The sequence below is a fragment of the Sebastes fasciatus genome, chromosome 2 (assembly GCF_043250625.1).
Source record: "Sebastes fasciatus isolate fSebFas1 chromosome 2, fSebFas1.pri, whole genome shotgun sequence".
NCBI classification, from domain to species: domain Eukaryota; kingdom Metazoa; phylum Chordata; class Actinopteri; order Perciformes; family Sebastidae; genus Sebastes; species Sebastes fasciatus.
The window spans coordinates 16,473,522-16,495,546 of record NC_133796.1 but is presented as its reverse complement, the minus strand read 5'-3'; the positions used below and the strand labels follow the sequence as shown (position 1 = coordinate 16,495,546).

The window sequence follows — 22,025 nt, the reverse complement described above, 5'->3', positions numbered from 1 at the left end:
GCAGAAGGCAGGGCAGTTATCATTGAGGAAACGGCTCAGACTAAATCTTGGTCTGACAGCTAGATTTATCCCTGGCCTTTAACTACACCAGAAAGTCCCACAAGAAAGACAATCCCCTCAATAACCGTTAAGTGCACACCAAAGCACAGAGATTATATGGACTTTTAGTACATGGCAGGTTTTATTGATTCTCCATCTCCTTATGATTTGACCGGGCAACTTCAGGGTTTAGGGGTGTTTATGTGACATGAGTGCAGATGACCAAAAAAATGACAAGTCCTGACCGGAGATAACCGAACAAACATCTCTGCCTCAGCTCTTTTTGATCCTCCATATAAGATACAAAAACACTGACCTACATGCTTGTAATGCTGGAGGACTGTTGACTCTTTGATTGACACATGAACGAGGGGTGTAAAACAGAAAAGAAGTATCTTTTAAAGAGGACCTATTATGCTGATTTTCAGATGCATACTTGTATTTTGGGTTTCTACTCGGAACATGTTTACATGACTTAATGTTCAAAAAAAGCTTTGCTTTTCTCATACCGGCTGTGCTGCAGCACCTTTTTACACCCTCTGTCTGCATTCATCATTTAGTAGAAGTACAGATGTTGCAGCAGCAAACTGTACTTATAGTGAGACCGTTTGGTGAATAATAACCGCTGCTGCTACAAGTTACAGTTATGGGATAATTAGCTAAACTACTGTTCAGCTGTTTTAAAGGTAATGCAAGTGGAGAAGAGTAATGAAGTCAAACAGACTCAGTAATGCCCTTTTTATACAGCAAATATTTACCTAAAGACTGGTAATGTTAGCTCACATTAGCCACCATAACATACTGGTCATACCAGGACAAGTACGGCTGTAGCAGAAACCCCCCCGAGTGTGTTAAATTGAGCAACAGTGGGTTTTATTGCTTGTAAATTAAAGTTTTTATTTGTAAGAGGAAGTTTGTTTTATTTCTTCTCTAAAAAGTTGCATAGTCTCGCTATAAGGTATCAGCAGTAAAAGTACTCTTTATGCAGAATGTCCCTGGGTGTTGTTATATAGCAGTGCATCATATTATGAGCTAATCGTGCTTTGTATGCAAAATCTTCAAAGTAACTCATGCTTTCACATAAATGTGGTGGAGTAAAAAATTTAATATTTCGCTCTGACATGTAGTGCTATACACATATAAAGTATCATAAAATGTAAGGTGTCAAAGTAAAGTATCTCAAAATGAAGCTTACATACAGTGCTCAAGTAAACATACTTTCCATGCAACCTTTTCCATGCAATTGAGACTATTTTAAAGGGATGGAAATTACAGACTAGAGGTTACAATATTATTTAACTGAAGTCATTATTTTTTTATAATTTCGTATGATGGATTCGTCCCACGTTTCATAACAGTAACTGATCCAGCCAGTGGAATTCCTCTGTTTGGAGCCAAATCATAGCTTTTTTTTTAAAGGGGACACCAAATGAGGCTGAATTGCAGGATGCACATATAAACATAGACGCACATGCTCACAGACGTTGGTTCACCTCTGCCCGTCTCTTCTGACCCTACAATGCTGGGAAGCGCTGTCATAAATGTGCGGCGAGTCATATTCATATGTAACATATAAGTGGTGGTCTGTGTCTGGTTTGGTGACTCTAACATCAGTCAGTGACAGAAATGCAACTCGGCAGCTTTTCTAAGAAGTGCTCAGAAAGCAGTGAGTGCAACGAGGGGAATTGGTGCGAGCTCTGAATCAATGTCAGAGAGAGAGAGAGAGCTTGATAGACAACTGATGTATGTATGTACTGTGTATTGTAATATGGGGTCTGTATTACTTTTGCTGGACACATATGAGAAAACGTGGATGACCGTTGTTTCACTGAGTGCTTACGGTTAGTCTGTAATGCTTTTCTGCCGCAACAAAGATGTCAGCATCTTGCAGCTCTTAAGTATTGAGGTGAAACTGACTTGACATGGATTTATTACAGCACAAGTTGTTAGTTTAATAGATTACACATTCCACATCATCAGCACTGAACACGTCACACCGTTGCAGAGCGATGCTTTTGCAAGATGCAGCTCTTTTAGATTCTTGTGTTTGTTAAAAAGCAACATCCTAGAGTAAAGCATTTAATGCATTAAGAAGTGAAGGTAGTTTGTTTCAGGTCTGTCATGAAAGATGGCCCAACTTAGCTCTTGCAGTCATTTTGTCATGGCGTTCACGTTATGCTCACTGGCTGTGTGTTTGATGTCGACATGCTGTTGTGACAGGAAAGGCTCGTCTGTGGATGATTTAACCTGCAGGTTTGCACTTGAAAAGCATGTGTCACTCGGTAGATACCTGTGTATATTTGGCGCTTCATGCAGAGCCCCTTCTAACTGTGATGCGATTGTGCCTTTTGAAAGTAGGGATATTATGTTTTCATCCTTTTGAAATGGGCAACAAGTGACAATCAGTTTGGAACAAGGAAAATGGATTATGGTGATGTTAAGCACAGTTGTTGGGACAAATAGTAACTGATCGTACTTCACGCTGGTACACTCTGCCTTCAGAAGCTACAAATCCAAACAAAATAATGTCTTTAAAGAGGACCTTTTATGATTATTTTCAGGTGCAGACTTGTATTTTGGGTTTCTACTAGAACATATTTAAATGATTTAATGTTCAAAAAACACTTTATTTTTCTCATACCTGCTGTTCTGCAGCACCTCTTTTCACCCTCTGTCTGAAACGCTCTGTTTGAGCTCCTGTACCGCCCTCACGAAAAGCCCAGTCTGCTCTGATTGGTCAGCTGGTACTCTGTTGTGGTTGGTCAACCGATCCAAACTCTTCGGACTCCGCTCCAGCTCCGCTCTAACTAGCTTTGTTTGAGGGCGTGCCAAACTAGCCACAAGGCAAAATGTGTTACTTGGTGACATCACCACGTTACGGAAGAAAAGGTGGGACTTCAAGCAAGGCGTTTCAGGCAGTTCAGGAGCAGTGCTGCTGTGGGGGAGAGTAACTCCCTTTGGCGTGGACTTTGTAACTTTGCAGACCTTTTACATGCACAAAAAATATACACATATACACATATATAACGCACTAAAGGAAAGAGAAAAAGCCCAAAAGCATAGTAGGTAGATTTAGTGGAACTTTTTGTGTCCCATCATGGTCTGAATACAGCTTCAGCTTCTTTCTTTTTCTTTTTTCTTTTTTACCTTAAATAACAAATGTCTCTAGCAAACTTTGAATGTTTTGACCCTGTTAAATAGGCAATTTATAAATATGCTGAATACAAGCACAACATATCTGCAATAGCTTTAATCCACAAATATTTCAAGCAACAAACATCAGTTAAACTCTAAGGTTTTCTCATTTCCATGCCTTATAACAGATCAGATATTACTCGGGCCACAACCAGCCTCAGTAACCGTGGCAACCGGTATTTGAACATATCCTCAAGTGGTAACAGAGTAGTCGCAATAATGGATCTATACTCTAAATGGAAAACAAAAGCTATGTCCTTTTTTTAAAAGGAATACTGAAATGTGGGAGTGAGTAGTAATAGAAGATTAACTCTTGAGTGGTGGCTCATAAACACGCAGTCTCATACAGTTTTGAAGTCGAAGTTGATATGTGGTATGTGCCGAAAGACGGGGGTGACTGTGGTGTGGCTTCAGATTTCAAATTGATTCCCTCCTCTGGTGAAGAAGAGGCTAAAATTGATCCCAGGTCCATCCCTCTCATGGTTCACTCTCAGCTTGGAGACAGGAAGGAGGATGTGCTTAGCTCCAATGAACACGTTTTCTAGCAACTTATTTTCCCCTTTTATGGCCTCATAAAAACAAACAACAAGGTAATAACAATAAATTACTACGTTACGTGCAACTCCATACTGTATTATGTTGAATGAGGCATTACCAACGAGCTCTGTGTTGTGTTTGTGGGAGCGTTGGGCCACTGTCTGCCTCTCCTCTCCTCTGCATGAAACTCGACACCTGCGTTGGTGCTGCTGCCGACAGAGAGGCATCACCTGCCTGCCTGAACTCTCTCTCTCTATCACATGCATGCAAATGTGCACATGCAAAAACACATGGGCAGACGCTTAGTGTCTGTCACTCAGGAGGTATACAGTCTGTCACCTGGCACCACCACCAACCAGGTGGATAATTATGCTAACAGGCTTTATTTCTCACATGTAGCTTCCTTTTCAAGTACAGGTGTGTGTGTACCTGTGTATTGGCGTACATGTATGTGTCAGCTGTCTGGTGCCATAGTGAAGTGCAACTCAACTTTTTAGCTGTAAATATTTATACTCCCTCTGGCATGTGAAAGTGAAACTTAATAATTAAATGTGCCTCAACATTTCTGATGCAGCAGAAAAAAACACAAGTAGAAGGTAGTTTTTATTGTCTTCAGGAATTTTTTTTATCCTACTCCCCCACTGCCACCTCATGCCATTTTTAATTAATGGATAAAAAATGTGATTTGTGGACACATTTCTGACCCTCCCTCACTCTCACTCACTCACTCTCCGAACAAGCAATTATTAAAATGTTCTTGCTGGCTGAAAAAGGCTGAAACGGTGGAATTACTCTTTAATGATCAGCATGTTTTACTCTGATACTAACAGAGGAAATCAACATATTAGCCCTTGTGGAACCCAGTCAGAAATATTCCTTGAGTTTACCTTTAAACCTCATGCATGCATGTATGTACAAATTAATTCCTGTAGCGTTCTCTGCATACAGTAATATGCTCTTTGGCAGATCTGAAAGACTTGCAACATTCAGTCTGCCTGCATATCAGGCAGAGCGATATTGACCCAGTGTACTCTTTTAACCTCCGGGCCACCGCCGCTCCATTCAGCCCGCTGGATGATGATGACCTCATTCTGAACTGTGCCAGCTCATTCGTGTGTGACTAAGACTGTATGCTTTAGATCAGTTCCATCTCTGCCTGATGAGTAGTCAGAGAGAGAGTCTCTAATGTGTTGTTTACGCCGTGTGTGTCCGCCGTTTGCATGGAAATGTCGGGAAAAAAACGGGCTTACTTGCAGCTGAGGTTATTTAAAAGAAAAGGTTGGCTCGCTCTGGAAAACTGTTTGAAAGTGATTCATCAATGTAAGGGAGGGTGAGTGCGTGCAGCTGAGAAGACACTGATTAAATATATTTAAACACTCAAAAGGCCAATAGAGATGAGAAGAACAGGTCAGCAAACTGTCAGCTGTGCATGGGGCTCTAATAAGAGCGATACTCAGTATTTTTAAGTAGTTATAAGAACAAAAGTGTCCAAAAGGAATGGATTAAACTGTGTTTGTCTGTACTTTAAGCTGCAAACGTTTAGCATGCCCTGATAGTTTGCAACTGTACTTACAGTAGTAACGTATAGCTTTACTTCTGAGGCCACGAAGCCCATCACTAGCTTATTTTCACCACATTATTCCTCATCAGAAGAGCCTTTGTTTCTTCTTTTTTTGAAAATACAAACATTAATAAATAGATCTAACCACTGTGTTTCATTTAGTTATGTTAGAACGAATAACATTTTAACACGTTTTTATTTATGATGCTATACTATAATAATAGGGCTAACTAGCTCTACCCTGCAATACAGTGCTGCTCCTTAATGTCCGTGTTTTCTACATGGATTCTCAACTTTGGGAACCTCAGTATTTAAAGGTTGTATATACAGGATGCAGAGCATTAATATAGCAGCAAACTATTTGCTATGTAAAGATATAGGGAGGAATGTCTACCTGAGCAGAGAATGAAGTCTCTCTCCCGCTGTGTGTTGTAATCAGAGTTTCTCTGTGCTTTGTTTGCTCACGGCCGCCGCTGCACTGCACTCATAAGGCGGTTACCGCTGATAACGCCGTCCCGACCCACGGCCTCGTCTCGGGAGCGTTGCACCCACCCTCCGGTTCCCCCCTACCACTGTTAGCTCTGTCAGCACCGGCTCAGCTGTCTTATGCATATTGAATACCGTTTTACAGGGTTCTTGTTTTAACACTAATCAGCGGAAACCATTTTCAGCCAACTCATTGAGTTTTAGAATCAATCTATCCATGGATATAATCTATCCATCTAAACCCATAGACTGTGTATAAGAAGTGGATTTAGGTGTCATGGCAGCAAAGTGGAAGTCCATGCATGCTATAGATAAACAACACTGGTACAGAAAGGTTTCTAGTCATGCATAGCGTGAATTCAAGTCTCAAAGTTAACTCAGCGTGAAAGCATCGAACAGATTTCTTTAGCTCACATGAACAAATCCACTGATGATTCTGTATACATTAATTGAATTTGGTGGGACACAGATTTCCCTCATAATATCTCAACTAAACCCGCTCGGCATTACACAGCCTAATTATGATTCGTTAGCAGTGCATATAAAATAGATGGATCATAATATGCAACATGCTCCAGGGGCAAATTAGCCCAACATGCCTTGTTAGCCAGGAATAATTTTAATAAAGCTTGTGTTACAGTTTTTAGTAGCAGACATGTCTAATTTAAATCTTTCATCGTGTCGGCTTTATCATATATTTTCATTGCTTTTGAAATGGGGTTTTTCTCTACAGTCGGAGTCGTTTTTGAAAACAACACGGTTGACTTTCTAGCAGCCATCAACCTCACTCCTCATCTCCTGAGGCCATGTGTGGTGTCAGAGTGAAAGCCACTGTCATATGATACGGTTGAATTGTGCTGTGCTGTGCCATTTGCCATTGCCTAGAGGCCTTGCTTCAGGTCAGGAACAATATGTGTTTAACTGCAAATTAGAAAATACTCTGGAGGCAACAAGTTACTAAATTAAAGTCCAACTGCCATCACATGTATTCATCCCTTTATGTGGTCAGAAATAATGTCAACAAGTTTTTTAAATGTTAATAGTTTTTTATTATTAAAGGTACAGTGTGTAGGATTCGGCAGCATCTAGTTATGTGGTTATGTGTAGTTAACTGAGTACCCCTCCACTCATTCCTCCTTTTCCAAGACTGCGGTAACGTGAGCCGCCGAGTACAAAAATGGGTTACACCGTTCGCCACCATTACCATAATAACACTGCTTTAGGACCAACGGAAGTCAGACGGCGGCTGGCGGTACCACGGTTTTGACTCTGCACCTCACGTAACCGTAGTTTCACGAGCATTTCGGAGAACTACGGTGACGTAAAAAACCTGAAAGGCTCTCTCTAGAGCAAGTATCTGGATTGTCCGTTCTGTGCTACTGTAGCAACATGGCAGACTCCGTGAAGAGGGTCCGCTCCCTATGTAGATATAAAGGGCTCATTCCAAGCAGACGAAAACATAACAATTCTTAGTTTCAGGTGATTATACACAAATAAAAACATAGTTACGAAGATTATATTCCATTTCTGTTAATAGATCCTCAGAAATGTTACACACTGTTTCTTTTAAAAGGAAGTAAAAAGGTCTTTGGTCTTTAAAATTGTAATGTCTGGAAACAGGAAAAGTGATTCACAGAGCAGATACTGTATCTATGCTGTAGCAGACAAAAAAAAAATCAATTTCAGTTGGACTTTGAACACAGAAATGCTAATCAGATGGACTAATTATTACGATGCCTGTGTTAGCTGGCCCTGGTGTCGAAACTAGGCTACCGACATGCTCTGGCCAAATATTTAATATGTTCCCCGGTCCAGAGCTCCTCTAGGATTGGCCTGTTTCACTTGTGGGCTGTTCTATTATTGGATTAGAGGCCATGTTACTGTAATCGGGCCTGGGCATTCCCAGCAGGCACCGCTCTGCCTCATTGATCTATTGAACACAATAGCTACATGTTCCAGTGCTCTGTCTCATTTTCCTTTTATCTCATGAGCCTTTGTCTGGCTGTTTTGGCCAAATGAAATCAAATTCTGTGCGTGCACAGCAACAAAATGTACCCTGCTTTCTCAATCTTTGGTGCTCTCCGTGCGCTGCCTCTGTCTTCCTCTGCTGAGTTAAATACTACAATGCTCAGCACAAACTATACCAGCAGCTCACATTGCTTGACATCTGTCAACACTTGTTCTCTTGAATGCATATTTCCCAGCTCCAGTAGAATGGGGACTCGCCCTCATCCAGAAAGGGAACAGTCTTGGTAGGTCATTACATTCTTGACAGACTACAGAGAGCGCAGGTAACCTGCTCAGTTAAGGCCCAGTCACACTATCATTTAAAATGGTGAAATTCATTCCAGTGGATTTTGCCGTCAGTTTGTCTGACCTCCTCCAAAATGACACATCCAGGGTGCCCTCTCACTGCTGCTCCAGGCCACTCTGTTGTTAAGGAGTATAACAAGTACAGTATCAACTTTCCTGTAGTGACCTCACCACCACAATGTCTTTGGCAGGTAGATGTACGTCTTCAGTGTGTGCCTTTTGTTGTGGGATCAATATGATATAGGGCTAAAAAGCACCTTCAGGCTTGGCGGCTTGAATGCCAGTGACTCTTTCCATGGTTGCTATCTATAGGCTACTTTCTTTCACTGTTGGGAACCTTAGTGCTGGCTTTATATGTGCTGAACTACAGCTGTAAGTTTTTGCCTTTTCAGAAATATGTGAAAGTTAATTTTGATGTTTAGCAGGTATCATGTTGTGCATTTTCATCTTAGTTTAGCATGTTAGTATGCTAACCTTTGTTAATTAGCACATCACACAAAGTACATCAGAGGCTGATGGGAATGTCAGTAGTTTTGCAGGTATTTAGTCATAAACCAAATTGAACAGAGGGAAATGATGCCCCTGGATGAAAAGTCAGGGGATCGAAGTTATTACAATTCATCCTCTGGTGACCATGAATGTGTGGACCAAATTTTATGATAATCCATCTCATAGTTGCCGAAATATTTTGCTACCTCAGAACTGCGCCCATAGTAACGGTCTGCTATAAAGAAATAGCAGGCCACAGAACGCCGTGATTAACCACTCAGAATAGAGTATTCAACAACGCCGTGTAATAAAAGGTTATAATTAAATGTAATGAACTGAAAACACACTGTGAAAGGGTTAAAGTTGTAAGATGAAATCACATCGGACAACGACCAGACAACGCCATGGTAGCAACCTGTCAATCACAAGGTAGCCACTTCCTAAAGCATTCCCTTCTTTATGGTCTATTTGACTCTAAATGGGACCATAATTTACTAAATGAACATCATGCTGTATTGAAGAAGACTTGAAACTCATGTTTACAATGTTCACTGAGGTAATAATTCAAGTGAGAAGTAGGGTCATTTTCTCATAGACTTCTATACATTCAGACTTCTTTTTGCAACCAGAGGAGTCGCCCCCTGCTGGCTATTAGAACGAATGCAAGTTTAAGGCACTTCAGCATTGGCTTCACTTTTCAGACCTGGAGGTTAGCCCACTGAAAACCCATCCTCTGAAAACCATGAATGTCTGTACCAACTTTCATAGCAATCCACCCAGAAGTCGTTGAGATATTTCATTCTGGGCCCAAGTACTGGACTGGCCAACAGACAGACGTTGCCATGCTGCTAACATGGCCAAAAGTTCTTAACTCAAGGCCCATTTGCTTGGTTTGTCACAAGCTTTCAACCGCAACTCATCCGCATGGAGTTTGCTTAGTCGTCATCATGTGAACTAAGCATCGAGCATGATGACTTATGAGGGCTAGTCACCATGCACAATCCTATATTCCTGAAAATCCCTCTTAATTATTTAACAAAAGGCCAGTCCACTATGATTCAGTTAGCCCTGAATGAGCTGCTGCTGCTGCGGTGGTGTAAACCATATGAAAAATGTTGCTTACAGCGGAGTGGTACTGTTGAATATTCTTTGTTATATGAGCCTGCAGTAGATCAAAGGCGTGTAGGTGTAACTGGTGCAGTTGGGTTTAAAGTCAGGAGGGAGGGAGATGCTTTGTGCTCATGTATTACAGTGTGGGAGTGGACAGCGTATTAATGATTATGGATTTCTCTGTGTTATTTTTCCATGCATTGGTGTTTCAGTTCAGTGTGTGAAGCTCAACGGGTTTGCTTTTGTTTAATTTTTTAGTCTTTGGATGTGAAGAACTGCATTGATTTCTTATGACTGCAAAAGGTTGTTGATGTTGTGAAGGGTATCACTGCTCCTCTTCTTGTTTGGCATTGATGGTGAGGAGCCGAGCTGACAGGTAGAAGAGTAAAGTAGACCGATAAAGCTGCAGACTGACGGCGCCCCGGTGGATGGGTCGTGCAGTCAGATACAGCATGCAGGTAAATAAAGCATGAAGGCAAACAGATGGGCCTGCATCCAGATGGATTTACCAGCATGGAGAGAGAGATGGAGCAGGCTGCTGTAGGTGAGACTACACTGCTCACTGTAGTCCTCTCTCAAAATGCAGCTCTGCTTCTTCTCATGTAGAAATACCTGTCATGTAGTATTTCTGCTTGCTTTTTGTTCCTTGGGAGAGTACTATCATAAAGTCTACTGCAAAAACATAATTTTATCAACTTAGCAGTCTGAATTGACCTGAATAGGCTTTTTAGCCCCTTCAGTGCCAAATCCAGAATTGGATAATTGAGCCATTTTTTTTTATATATATATTTTGAGTTATTGGATTAAAGGCATTTTTCCATTCAACATTTACCCAAAGATACTGTAAGATCTGAGTATGACATTGACTTAACATTATGCCCTTCAAACATATAATTAGCCGTGCTAGTGGCGTGGCTAAATAGCACCACTTTGGTCCAGACTGATATATTTCAACAACTATTGGATTGTTTGTCATAACATTTTATACAGACATTCATGGTTTTCTTTATTGACTATAGAGAGTCCTGCACAGATCTTTTTTTTTTTTTAAATGGACCATGCTTTTTGTGTTGATGCTAGAGATGGTATTGGTACACTTCTGATACAATGTTAATTTTGGCAGCTATTTTAGATTTAATCTTAGTCTTTAGACGAAAATACTTGTTTATTCAATCACATTTAGTCATTTTTATCCTTCATAGTTTGTCGACGAAAATAATTGTCTTTTAATTATGTCTGCTGTTTTTTAATTTATTAAAATGTCCTTTTTAGTCATCAGATTATATTGAACATTTCATAAGTCTAGTCTCGCCAAAACCAGTAATTTTGTCTTTTTAGTTGAACCTATTTCACATAAAATTTTACTTTATCATTATCTGATGAAAAACACAGGTTGAATAATTAAGAATGCAGCTTTGCTACTCTGAGTCCTCCTCAATGTGCTCATTAGTATGTCACACTCACCTGCAACATGCAAAAGTATGCATTAATCAGCCACCCGAACCCAACCTGCAAACTTTTTATAGTAGCACAGTTGTCAGGATGAGAAAGTGGCAGAGAGAGGGGAAGGTATGGTTGAAGGGGCTGAAAATAAAGATAGATTTTGGTAGTTTTTAGTTTTTTTTCGTCAAGGATATTGCATATTTGATATCATCACCGTTGGTGTTTAATGACCCCAGTGCCGTCTCATCATTGTCTTGTTGATGAACATGTTCCGTCATAGTTTTTCTTAACGAAATTAACACTGCTCTGTTAACAGTATACTTCCTTATAGATATGGTTTGGTGAAAAGATGCTTTTAAAGAATGTCCTACTCTTTTTATTATATTAAATATATTATTATTATTATATATTATTTTATTATTGTGATTTTCTTACATTTTCTGCACTTTCTTTTTTACACAAAACATTAGGATACAATTTTGTAACTGGAGAGTGCCGCCTGTTAGATTGCATTAGGTCCACACATGATTATTACTAAGGTGGGTCTGTTCCTACTGTATGCACACTGGAGCCGTATTCCCACACTGGATTTGGTAGCAGCCTAATGAGTTGGTTGTGCTCAAGTGTTTTGGGGGCTTTACAATCACATTTGATCTCGGCAAATCCTTTCTCATCGCAGAGAAAGGAAAATGTATGATGGGATGCTTTAGTGGTAATCCGGCTTCGATGGAGACTCTGCTTTGTCTTGACGGAGGATGAAGGAGAGATTTACCTTTCAGTTTTTTTAATTGGCTTTATTGGAGTGTCATGCTCACAATCACGCACATAATTTTGTTTTGTGGGACGTGATTTGTTTTTAATCAGTTTAAAAGTTTGATGCTAACAAGTTGAAAATGTCTTCAGCTGTGTTTGTTTATGAAACAAATCAATGCTCAGTGTGAATGTGTTGTTTGTGTGCAGTGAAAGAAATTATAATTCACAGGGGATTCACATCAGGGCTCAACATCATTTAAGGAAGGATAAATAAACCATTGAGTGTGACATAATCAATTTTCATATTACTGCTCAGACTGCTAAAAGGATTTTGTGTGAGCTGGTGAAGTAATATTTGTACACCTACAAAATGAATCTGAATTTGGGCCGCCAAATAGCCCGTGGCATCACTGTGCAAACATCGTGCTGCTTATGCTTTGTCAGTTTTAAGCTCCACTACTGTGAGGCAACTTTGGTCAAATTTTTATTCAGCTGCATGTTTGAAACTAATTTGGTCCAATTAGGCCGAAGGAGCAGAACAGCCTTTAGGGCCTTTGGCGGGGGCTCATGGTCAAATTGGTTACCTGTATCAATATTGATACCGAACACTTGTTTTGGTATTCTTTCTCTCCTTGAAAAAGCCTCAAAGCACATAACTCATTGGTTTTATGATATGCAGAGCCATCATAAATGCAATTACTGTGCATATAGAACCCCTTATTTATTTCTCAGTATGTTGAGGCTACACTTAAAGGTGCAGTAAGTAGGATTTGGTGGCATCAAGCTGTGAGGTTGCAGATTGCAACCAATTGAAACCGTGTGCAAGTGTGTAGGAGAACTACAGTGGCTGACGTGAAAACGCAAATGGCCCTATCTGGAGCCAGAGTTTGGTTTGTCCGTTCTGGGCTACTGTAGAAACATGGCGGCCGGCTCTGTGAAGAGCACCTACTTCGTATGTAGATATAAACGGCTCATTCTAAGGTAACTAAAACACAACGATTCTTATTTTCAGGTGATTATACACTAAAAAAAACATAGTATTAATATCATATTGTATTTTTGCCAATAGATCCCCCTGAATGTTACACACTGGTCCTTTTAATAATTTGAAAATGTATTTCTTTTTGATAGCTGATTTAGAAGTAAAAGCTGTAAAAATAACAAATCCTAGGCAGGAAAAAGAAAAGCTATGACCATACAGCACACAGCAAATGGCCGGGACACGTTGGCGTGCAGTATAAAGTTTCTTTTTACTCTTCTGTATGCTGCTGTATTGTCTCATTCAAAAGATTCTGAATGGGTGACAAAAATCGTGATGAAAGAAACCAAACAATGACAGAGAACTCGTACATGTTGCTCTTAGTCAACAACATGCTCACGTGTATGCAGCTGTTGGAGCTGCCTTATCAGCTGTACCACCTGATGATCACGTTCTTTTAGCATTAAATCAATATTCAGGAAGAGGCTTACATGGATATGATGGAAGGACATAGTTGCAAAAAAACAAGTCAAATATTCATAAACTTGTAGATCTGCTGGTTTCTTATCAGAAATACAATTACAGTGAAATGAAAAGGCACCTCAGGGTGGGGTGGATTGCAGCAAAGTTAAAGATATTGAACCTTGATGTAGCATAATGTTGAAATCCATGAAGTGATTTCTGTGTTTGTAGTATAAATAGGCTTTCTCCATAGTTCAGACTCTGTAGTCCTGCCGAGCCTGCTGTTTGTTCCGCTGATAACCATTTCATCATGTTATTAGTTTACCATGTTCTTTCCTCATTGCTTCCTCTTATCTCGTTACGACTTCCTGCTGTTTGTGTGCTCCTTCAGACTTAGAGAGGCCGATGCTGCAGCGATTACAGTCTAAAAGAGGAATATCACATTATTTTCGTGGTTCTGAACATGCTGTTTGTTGAGGCGAACAAATACCACCCCAAAGGTACAAGCCAGACCACTGAGGCTCCAGTCTGTGATCATATCAAAGCAGAATAAGGGAGGGAAAAAAAACGTGACTTTGAACCAGATGGCGATGCTTTGTGGATTCATAGGACGATACAGGATTTGTAGTATTTCAAAAATGCGTCCATAAATCACCCTCAGCCCTGTCAGCCATCAGCCGGCGGTTTCCACAAAGTCGCTTTTGTTGCTTTCATTCGCTGAATTAGATATTGGGTTGGTCTTCTAAGGGCATCGCTGAGAGTTTTTTCTGTCTTGTGAGACCTTTTTTTTTGTGACGGGTTAGGTTTAACAGTGTGGGGTCGCTAAAATAACGGGTCATATCTGTTTTAGGAAGGTGTTCGTCTTTAAAGCTCAGCCAGCCTCTGACAGCGTGAGTGATTGTGAAAAAGTGTTTGGCTTTGGTCCAACATCTATCAACGGGAGGTTTGTGGAAGTGCTTGACTGATTGAGACGGAGCCCAAAGCAATAAATGAGACAATTTAACAGGCTACACTAAAATGTAGAGCACCAATGAAGGCCGTTATTAAAATATTTTATTATTCTGAGAAAAGTAATGATCTGCTACAGACATCTTTGAAAGGTCGCCTAAATTGATTTGTTAATATTCGACTTAATCGTGTTTCATGGTAGAGATAAACTCGTATGGCAACTTATTGTACATCCTTGTATAATATCTAGTTATTACTATCACAGTCAGCTTCAGGATATTGCAGAGGAATGTCAACATTGTGTGCAAGACGAACACCTTCACTCCTGTATGTGAACACATCTCACATAGGAAGCAGATTCTGAGCGTCTGAGTCAGGGTCAGGAGCTAGCGGAGCGGATGAGGGGCCGTCTGTGTACTTCAGCCATGGCCCGGACTGACCCCTCACCTTTGACCCCTTGGCACAGAGAAGCCCTGTGTGTCCCATTTATCCCAGACAGGAGGTGCTCTGTTAGGGAGGTCACCTCTTTCTTCTCCTCCGTCTTCTTCCTGCATTTAATCTCTGTGAACCGCGGCAGTGTCAAATTTGATTTCTATTGACATTTAAACCTGCAATAACCGATTTTTGGGGAACATCCCCTTTTAAGTTGACATGGTGAACTTCTTTGAAAACAGTTGCTTACATCCAGCAGCTAGAGAAACCTCATCAGTTATCCGGAGTTGTGTTTCTGGCCATATTCCAATATTCACTCTCCTTTTTAGTAGCGATGTGATGGTGAGGACATTTTCACCGGTGTTACCGATTACACTGGACATTTTACAAGAACAAATGACGGTCAATATGTGTAGCGCGTTTAATTTGATCTTTAACGTCGGTTGGCTGTGTGTCTGGCCTCTTCGGTCCGCCGTGCACACCGGCTGTGACCGCTTTGTCCTCCTCACTGCGAATTATCTCATTAACGTTACAGCATTGGGTTTAAATCTGAAATATTGCTAGATAGGCGCTTTTGCTTTTCGCTTTGCATCGTCTTGTCTGTCAACTCTCTCTCATCCCATGTGTGAAATCTGACAACTGCTACTCTGAGCTGAGACTCCGTACGGAGCAGATGTATTCACTGTTCGTTTGTAGCATCCGTCGTCCAACTTTGTATTGATAACACGCCGCTGATACGCCAAAATGAACTAAATGGGTTTTATTTCTGTAAAAAAAGCAAAACGACGGTGGGTACGTAATGTAATCGGTGTGTACCCGACCACCGTGTAACACCGGTAACACCGACTACTGAGGCGAGCTTACTTTTTAGCTCTGTTTTTGGTCTTTACTGACTAATAAGGGAAGTATTTGTCTCTTTTGCTGCTAAATGCTAATACTATGTTCACCAGGTGGTCGCTAAATGTATATGTCTGCCATTTAGTGCAGATTCAGGTGATAATGCTCTGTAGGTTTATCACTACGAGTAGGGATGTACCGATATCGGATATTGGGCCGATACTGTCTCAAATATCTGTATCGGGTATCGATGGCAATGGAGCTGATCTATTCAATTCAATTCTATATGTATACTGTATACTATATACATTATGTACTGGAATTTTAACTCCTGTTGAAGTTTTGACCAAATTGTTGGTGCATTAAAAAGTTGTACACTTGAATTGTAATTCCTGTTCAAAGAGCCTGGTGTACGATTTATTATTTTAATAATAAATAACAATTCCGTAACTATGTATTTATTTGTTACATTTTGTTTTACAAAGTTAGGAAAACAATGTTTTAGTCAAGCCTGATGTTTCCTTAAACAAAAAATAATGATCCCAGTCACTTCCACACAGTGAGGCATACAGCTTTTTAATTAAACACTGGTATCTTTGGTACCCAAAGCCCAGGTATTGCTATCAGTATCGGGACTGAAAAAGTCAGCTTGGTGCATCCCTAACTGCAAGCAACCCCTTTCACATTGTCGCATTGTTTTCACATTGTCCTCTGATACATTGTTAACAGAAAAATATCTATTTATAGCCATTTTAGTTGATGTTTTTGTCCCTGAGAAAGACTTCAGAAGTGCAGTGTTTTAAGAAGAAGTTTGTTTCGCCCATCTCATGTGAAAAAGATTGTGGAGAGTTGCCTCTCCAGCTCCAGTTGTGGGTAGCTTTGTTGTTTTATTTGACCTTTAAAGTCTCTTACTCAGAAATATTCAGAGTCTTTTCTTTGTCCCCAGCAGGGACCAGATGGGCTGTTTTTCAAAAAGTGATAAATTTGTAGTCGGCTCTTTTGTTTTATGAAGCATAACAATGGCCTCGCTATGCACAAATTAGCACTTTCTTTGCATTCATAAAATTATATTGTTTATGCAAGAGAAACTGTGCAAACCAAAGGATTTTTTTCTTGTGTGTGTGCGTGATAACAGCATGCCTAACTACAAGAAAGCACAGATGTGTGAGGAGAAAAACGGCTTTAGTTTGTGCTTTTTCAAATGGGGAAAATAAAAAAAGATGCTACCTGTTTTATCAAGCATAGCAGCGATGCCACAGTGGATTAATGCAACTTTTAGTATTCAAATTCAAAAATCACAATGATGAAATGTGTAGAGTGTAAAGTGTATGCGCCCTCTCTATAACAACAGGAAAGTCATTCTTCTTCTCCAACATCTGGCTCATTCATCACAGTCAATGAGTTTCATCACTGTGCTCAAGTTTTGAACCTCCTGGCCTCGTGCCACACAATAAACTCAACCTCTGCTGCTCTGTCTGTCCTTCCCCTCTCTGTCCTCTCACAGGTGTAGCTGCAGCCCCCCCCGCCCACACCGCCTGCCAAGATGGTGGTGCTGTCGCTGAAAATCTGCATCCGCCAGTGCAATGTTGTGAAGACGATGCAGTTTGAGCCCTCCACGGCTGTCTATGACGCCTGCAGGATAATCAGAGAGAGGGTCCCCGAGGCTCAGACGGGACAGGGTGAGAATGATAAGAGGACACTGGATGGGCAGTAAACTGTCATAGAAACAGGGAAGCAAAGGAATGATGACAGATGAGATGTGTTTGCACTATGATTAGTCAGTTTTCAGAGTTTTCAAAGCAGAAAAATCACAATATGTTTGTTGTTATTGTTCACATAACTGTGTACTTAACAATTAATTCCAACATGTAGGGAGATTAATACTTCAACTTCACTGTTTGGAGGATATTTTGGGGCTCACAATCATAACATGGGATTAACATAGGATGCAAACATAACATTGGATTAACATGGAATTCAATAAACAAAACAACAAAACATAATAAAGATTTAAGAACAGTAAAACAGTAAGTTTGATAAACTTATGCTGGGATCAGACTACATGATATCTTTGTCTGTTTAGATGACCGTAGAGTCATAAATTGTCAACGTGACTTAGCCGAGACACAATCAGTCATAACTTGCCATCTCTCCCTACTTGCGTTACATATACAGGTGATCAGAAGGAGGTGGCAGGGTCAGACTTTACACTTTCACCTGACGGCATCAGTATTCCCATTTGCGTCACCATGTTAACAGACTAGACGAGAGAAGGCAAAACATCATAATTTGACACATTACTCTTTTTGACGGGACGTTTTGGGGGGTGTCTCAGATGTTGAGTGAGCCATGTTGATGAACTGACAAGTTATAATCATTAAAGAAAGTTGATTTAATAAAAAAAAAGACTAACTCATTTAATTGGATAAATCACTTAATTCAAATTGAGCATTTTGTTCGCAGATTTTTTATTATTTTTAGGGTGATGACATCATAACATTTTTGAATATGGAAAAAAAAATGACATTTTGGTACAGCCCTGTCTAAAATGTTGCTTTTTCTGCTCCAGCTTCAGACTATGGTCTGTTTCTGTCTGATGAAGACCCCAGAAAAGGCATCTGGCTGGAGTCTGGAAGGACACTGGACTACTACATGCTCCGCAATGGGGTAAATATATCACCCTGTTTTACCCAACACACACAAACACTCTGCATATCCTAAACAAAATGTGCATTTATATGCAGATCCTGTATATCGCCGTTGTTTTAGTAGCCATGCATGATTCCAGATGTTCTAATGGCCAACTACTAACCGAGATATAGCACATTATTTGAATAGATCATGAACAAAGTGCTTTATGATGGAGAAAATATGAACAGTTTAATTAATTTATAAATACTTTATTAATCCATCAACTGGGAACAAAGACAGTTTAAGATATAATTTATGCCCCAGCAGTACAGTGAAGTGAAGCAGAATGAGAGAATAAAAGCTCAGGATGAAATTGGATATGAAGAAAAAATTGAGCACATCAAAGGCAGCTTTTAAAAGTGACTGTAAAGAAGTGCTCCAGCCAGCTGTAGATCCTCTGCCAATCTCTGAACCCTGCTGCCAAACGCCCGAGCGACTCTGGTTCGTCGTGTAGTGCTGCCTCTCAGTACATCTGTGGGTTTGGTTCTGCAGCTCTTAATGGTTTCTCTTCTTCAAATCCACCAAAGGCGACCCAGGTGGAAGGCATGACTGTGACCAATTATTCTGAACCAAATCTCTCCTCATTGTTGTGATTGGAAGGGAGCAGTGGGCTGTGATAGGCAGCCGTTAAATACGGTTTTCTGGCCTGTATTCTCCCCTCTCTCCACGCAACCTGGATGCATTTGATCATTTTCTCAGCGGATACTTTCTCAGCCCCCTCTCTCTCTCTCTCTCTCTCCCTCTTTCTCTCTTACATTTAATTCCTGCATTCCTCTCTCCTCCTTTTTGACTCTTTTTTTTTGTTCTCTCCTCTCTAACGTTTGTCTTGAGCAGGACATCCTTGAATACAAGAAGAAGCAGAGGCCCCAGAAAATCAAAATGTTGGACGGGGCAGTTAAAACTATCATGGTGGACGACTCCAAAACAGTGGGAGAGCTGCTTGTGACTATATGCAGTAGAATAGGTACCTTGTTTCTTTTACTAGCCCTTTTCTCCATGCTTTAGAGTTGTGTTGTATAGGTTTCACATTTTCTAACTGTTACTTGCCCTTTATTAGGTCTTTAAAGACATATGCATTAAAGTTCAGTGTCACAGAGTGTTAAAACATCCTTTGAATCTGATGAGTGCTTTCCCAATACTGTCTGTGCAAAGCATGCAGATTGATCACTCAAATTAGGTTTTCGGTTTGTGTACAAGAGCTTTTGCAAACGCATGCAAATGTGAATGTAAAACACAGAGATACTCATTAAGAAAATAATCCTGTTAAATTAAACATGTATCCAAACAGACTCTGGGGGATATCATAGATAATTTTCCCCCTTCTTTTTCTTCCCTTTTCCCTTCCAGGCATCACAAACTACGAGGAATACTCTCTGATCCAGGAGCTAGTGGAGGAGAAGAAAGAGGACGGGATGGGGACGCTGAAGAAAGACAGGACGCTGCTGCGAGACGAGAGAAAGATGGAGAAGCTGAAAGCCAAACTACACACAGACGACGACTGTGAGTCCAGCAGAATTACATTTTGACCCGATGGTGTAGTTGATGGCGGGCATTAACTTCGCTAAAGTGTTTATGTGAGACACTTGTTGGCCTGCTCTGATGGGTCGTTGGTTTTTCCCTCTCAACAAAATTGACCTGCACTTTAAATTTTTATTTTCATTGCATGGTGGTCATTTAATAGCATCTCTTGACCCCCCAAGCTGCACTCTACAATTTGCTCAGCCCTTATTTACACCAGAAAGTCCCACATTGAATTCAGCCTAAACTGAACTAAAAGATGCTTGGCATCTATGACAGCAAAGGTTGAGAGTAAATGTTTCCTTTGGTCAACCTACAGACATCTGTAGATGCTGACTGGAGCCACTGGAGCATAGTGTGACTGTTCCGCTCATTAGACAAAATTTAGAAAAGCATACACGTCCGCACATAACATTAACCATTTCACAGTGTAAAGTTTTGGAGTGTCTTTGACTTTTCATGGAGCTGGCCGTCAGGGCAAACAGAGAGAGCGGGAAGAACATTTGAACATTTCATGTCGCGATTATTCTGGCCAAAATAGTTGTGATCCATGGTATTATCCCAATTATCATCAAAATATGCTTAAAACTCTTAAAATGGCACTAAAACGTACTGGAATCACTTTACCTTACATTTTGTTAAGGAACAAACGATTTTATTGCATGACAGATGGGGCACACGTCTTTTTTTAATGAACATCCTTTTTAGGTAAAAAGCAAACATACAATCAATCTTAAATAAGGTAATCATAAATCATGAGGCCCCCCTGCATAAATAAAGGATAAATTAAATACAAAAACATAGCAACACTGTGAGAGTCTGTTTTTTCTTTAATGATAATTCCTGTTTGTTTGTTTTTTTAAATCAGGCTTAATTTTTCACTTCTCTACCATGATGGCGAGCTAGAGACCTTTTTCAAGTCACTCCTGAGGATATTCACGTTTATCACAATAATGGAAATTCATCACGATCAAGTTTTTTTATCGCGATCCACGATAAAATCCTATATCGTCCCATCTCTACCCCTTAGTAAAAGATAATGAATGGAGGACTAATGGAAACGGCTTGGAGTTGATAGTCATGTTATCTCGATAATAAAGATCTTACAGATCTTACGAGGGGTGGCATGATATACTGGTATTGACGATAACTGTGATATTTAAAAATAAAATATTGATTTCATATTGATAATACTCATATGATAATATTGTGTAAATAATCCAGCTCCTCTTTAATCTTTCTCCGCTTCCCTACACACGTATTTTGAGTGTAATTCATTTGCCAAAAAAAGAAACAAAACACACAATAAACAAAGTTAAAACTAATTTGACTTATTGCATTATTATTATTATTATTATTATTATTAATTTATTTTTTATAGATATGGCAATAATATCCTTATCGTGAATTCTTTTGGCCACGATAATCGTGTAGTGAAAATCTGATATCATGACAGCCCTACCCAAATTACAAGGATTTCTCTTATCCCTTATTGCTTTTAAATCCTTTCTCTATAACCACACAGTTTGGATTATTGTAAAAAAAAAAAAAAAAAAACTTTAATTGATATTCATCATATATATATTTTTTATAATCTGATTCCTGTGGCTGTATTTTGTGTTGTCAGTGAACTGGCTGGACCACAGCAGGACGTTCAGAGAGCAGGGGGTGGACGAGAACGAGACCCTTCTGCTCAGACGCAAGTTCTTCTACTCCGACCAGAACGTGGACTCCCGAGACCCGGTCCAGCTCAATCTGCTTTATGTGCAGGTCTGACCCTCACTCTAAATAATCTTGATCAGGATTACTTGATTACAGATAATTGACTTGAAGCTTTAATATAAAGCTTCCCCACTTTAATTTCTTTTTACCTTTACCCAATTTATGAAGGGTTTTATTTGTTTTTCAGGCTCGAGATGACATCCTGAACGGTTCTCACCCCGTATCGTTTGACAAGGCCTGCGAGTTCGCAGGCATTCAGGCCCAGATCCAGTTTGGACCTCATGTAGAGCACAAACACAAACCTGGATTCTTAGAGTAAGCGTCCAATCCCACAAGAAGATTTGTTCAATAATTTGGCATTTTAAAGAAAATATCACTTTTTTACTCCATATTCAATATTATAGATATAAACTCATTTGATTTGAATAAAGCTAAATAAGTTCAACCTTTCATGAGAGTACCGATAGAAACATATGTATTCATAATTTAAATCCAGCTTTGGGAGTTTGT

General features: G+C 40.0%; 1 protein-coding gene across 4 annotated transcripts in view; it reads left to right on the top strand.

Annotated features, from left to right (window-relative positions):
* LOC141753401 (talin-2) overlaps positions 1-22,025 on the top strand; it is a 116,005-nt gene that overhangs the window by 37,326 nt on the left and 56,654 nt on the right. For all 4 annotated transcript variants that reach the window (XM_074612063.1, XM_074612053.1, XM_074612044.1 and 1 more), the window contains exons 3-8: positions 17,089-17,263; positions 18,154-18,251; positions 19,110-19,239; positions 19,623-19,775; positions 21,421-21,563; positions 21,703-21,830. In XM_074612063.1, coding sequence (XP_074468164.1) covers positions 17,128-17,263; positions 18,154-18,251; positions 19,110-19,239; positions 19,623-19,775; positions 21,421-21,563; positions 21,703-21,830 — 788 coding nt within the window. In that variant the 5' untranslated portion in view covers positions 17,089-17,127. The remainder of the gene's footprint in view (positions 1-17,088; positions 17,264-18,153; positions 18,252-19,109; positions 19,240-19,622; positions 19,776-21,420; positions 21,564-21,702; positions 21,831-22,025) is intronic.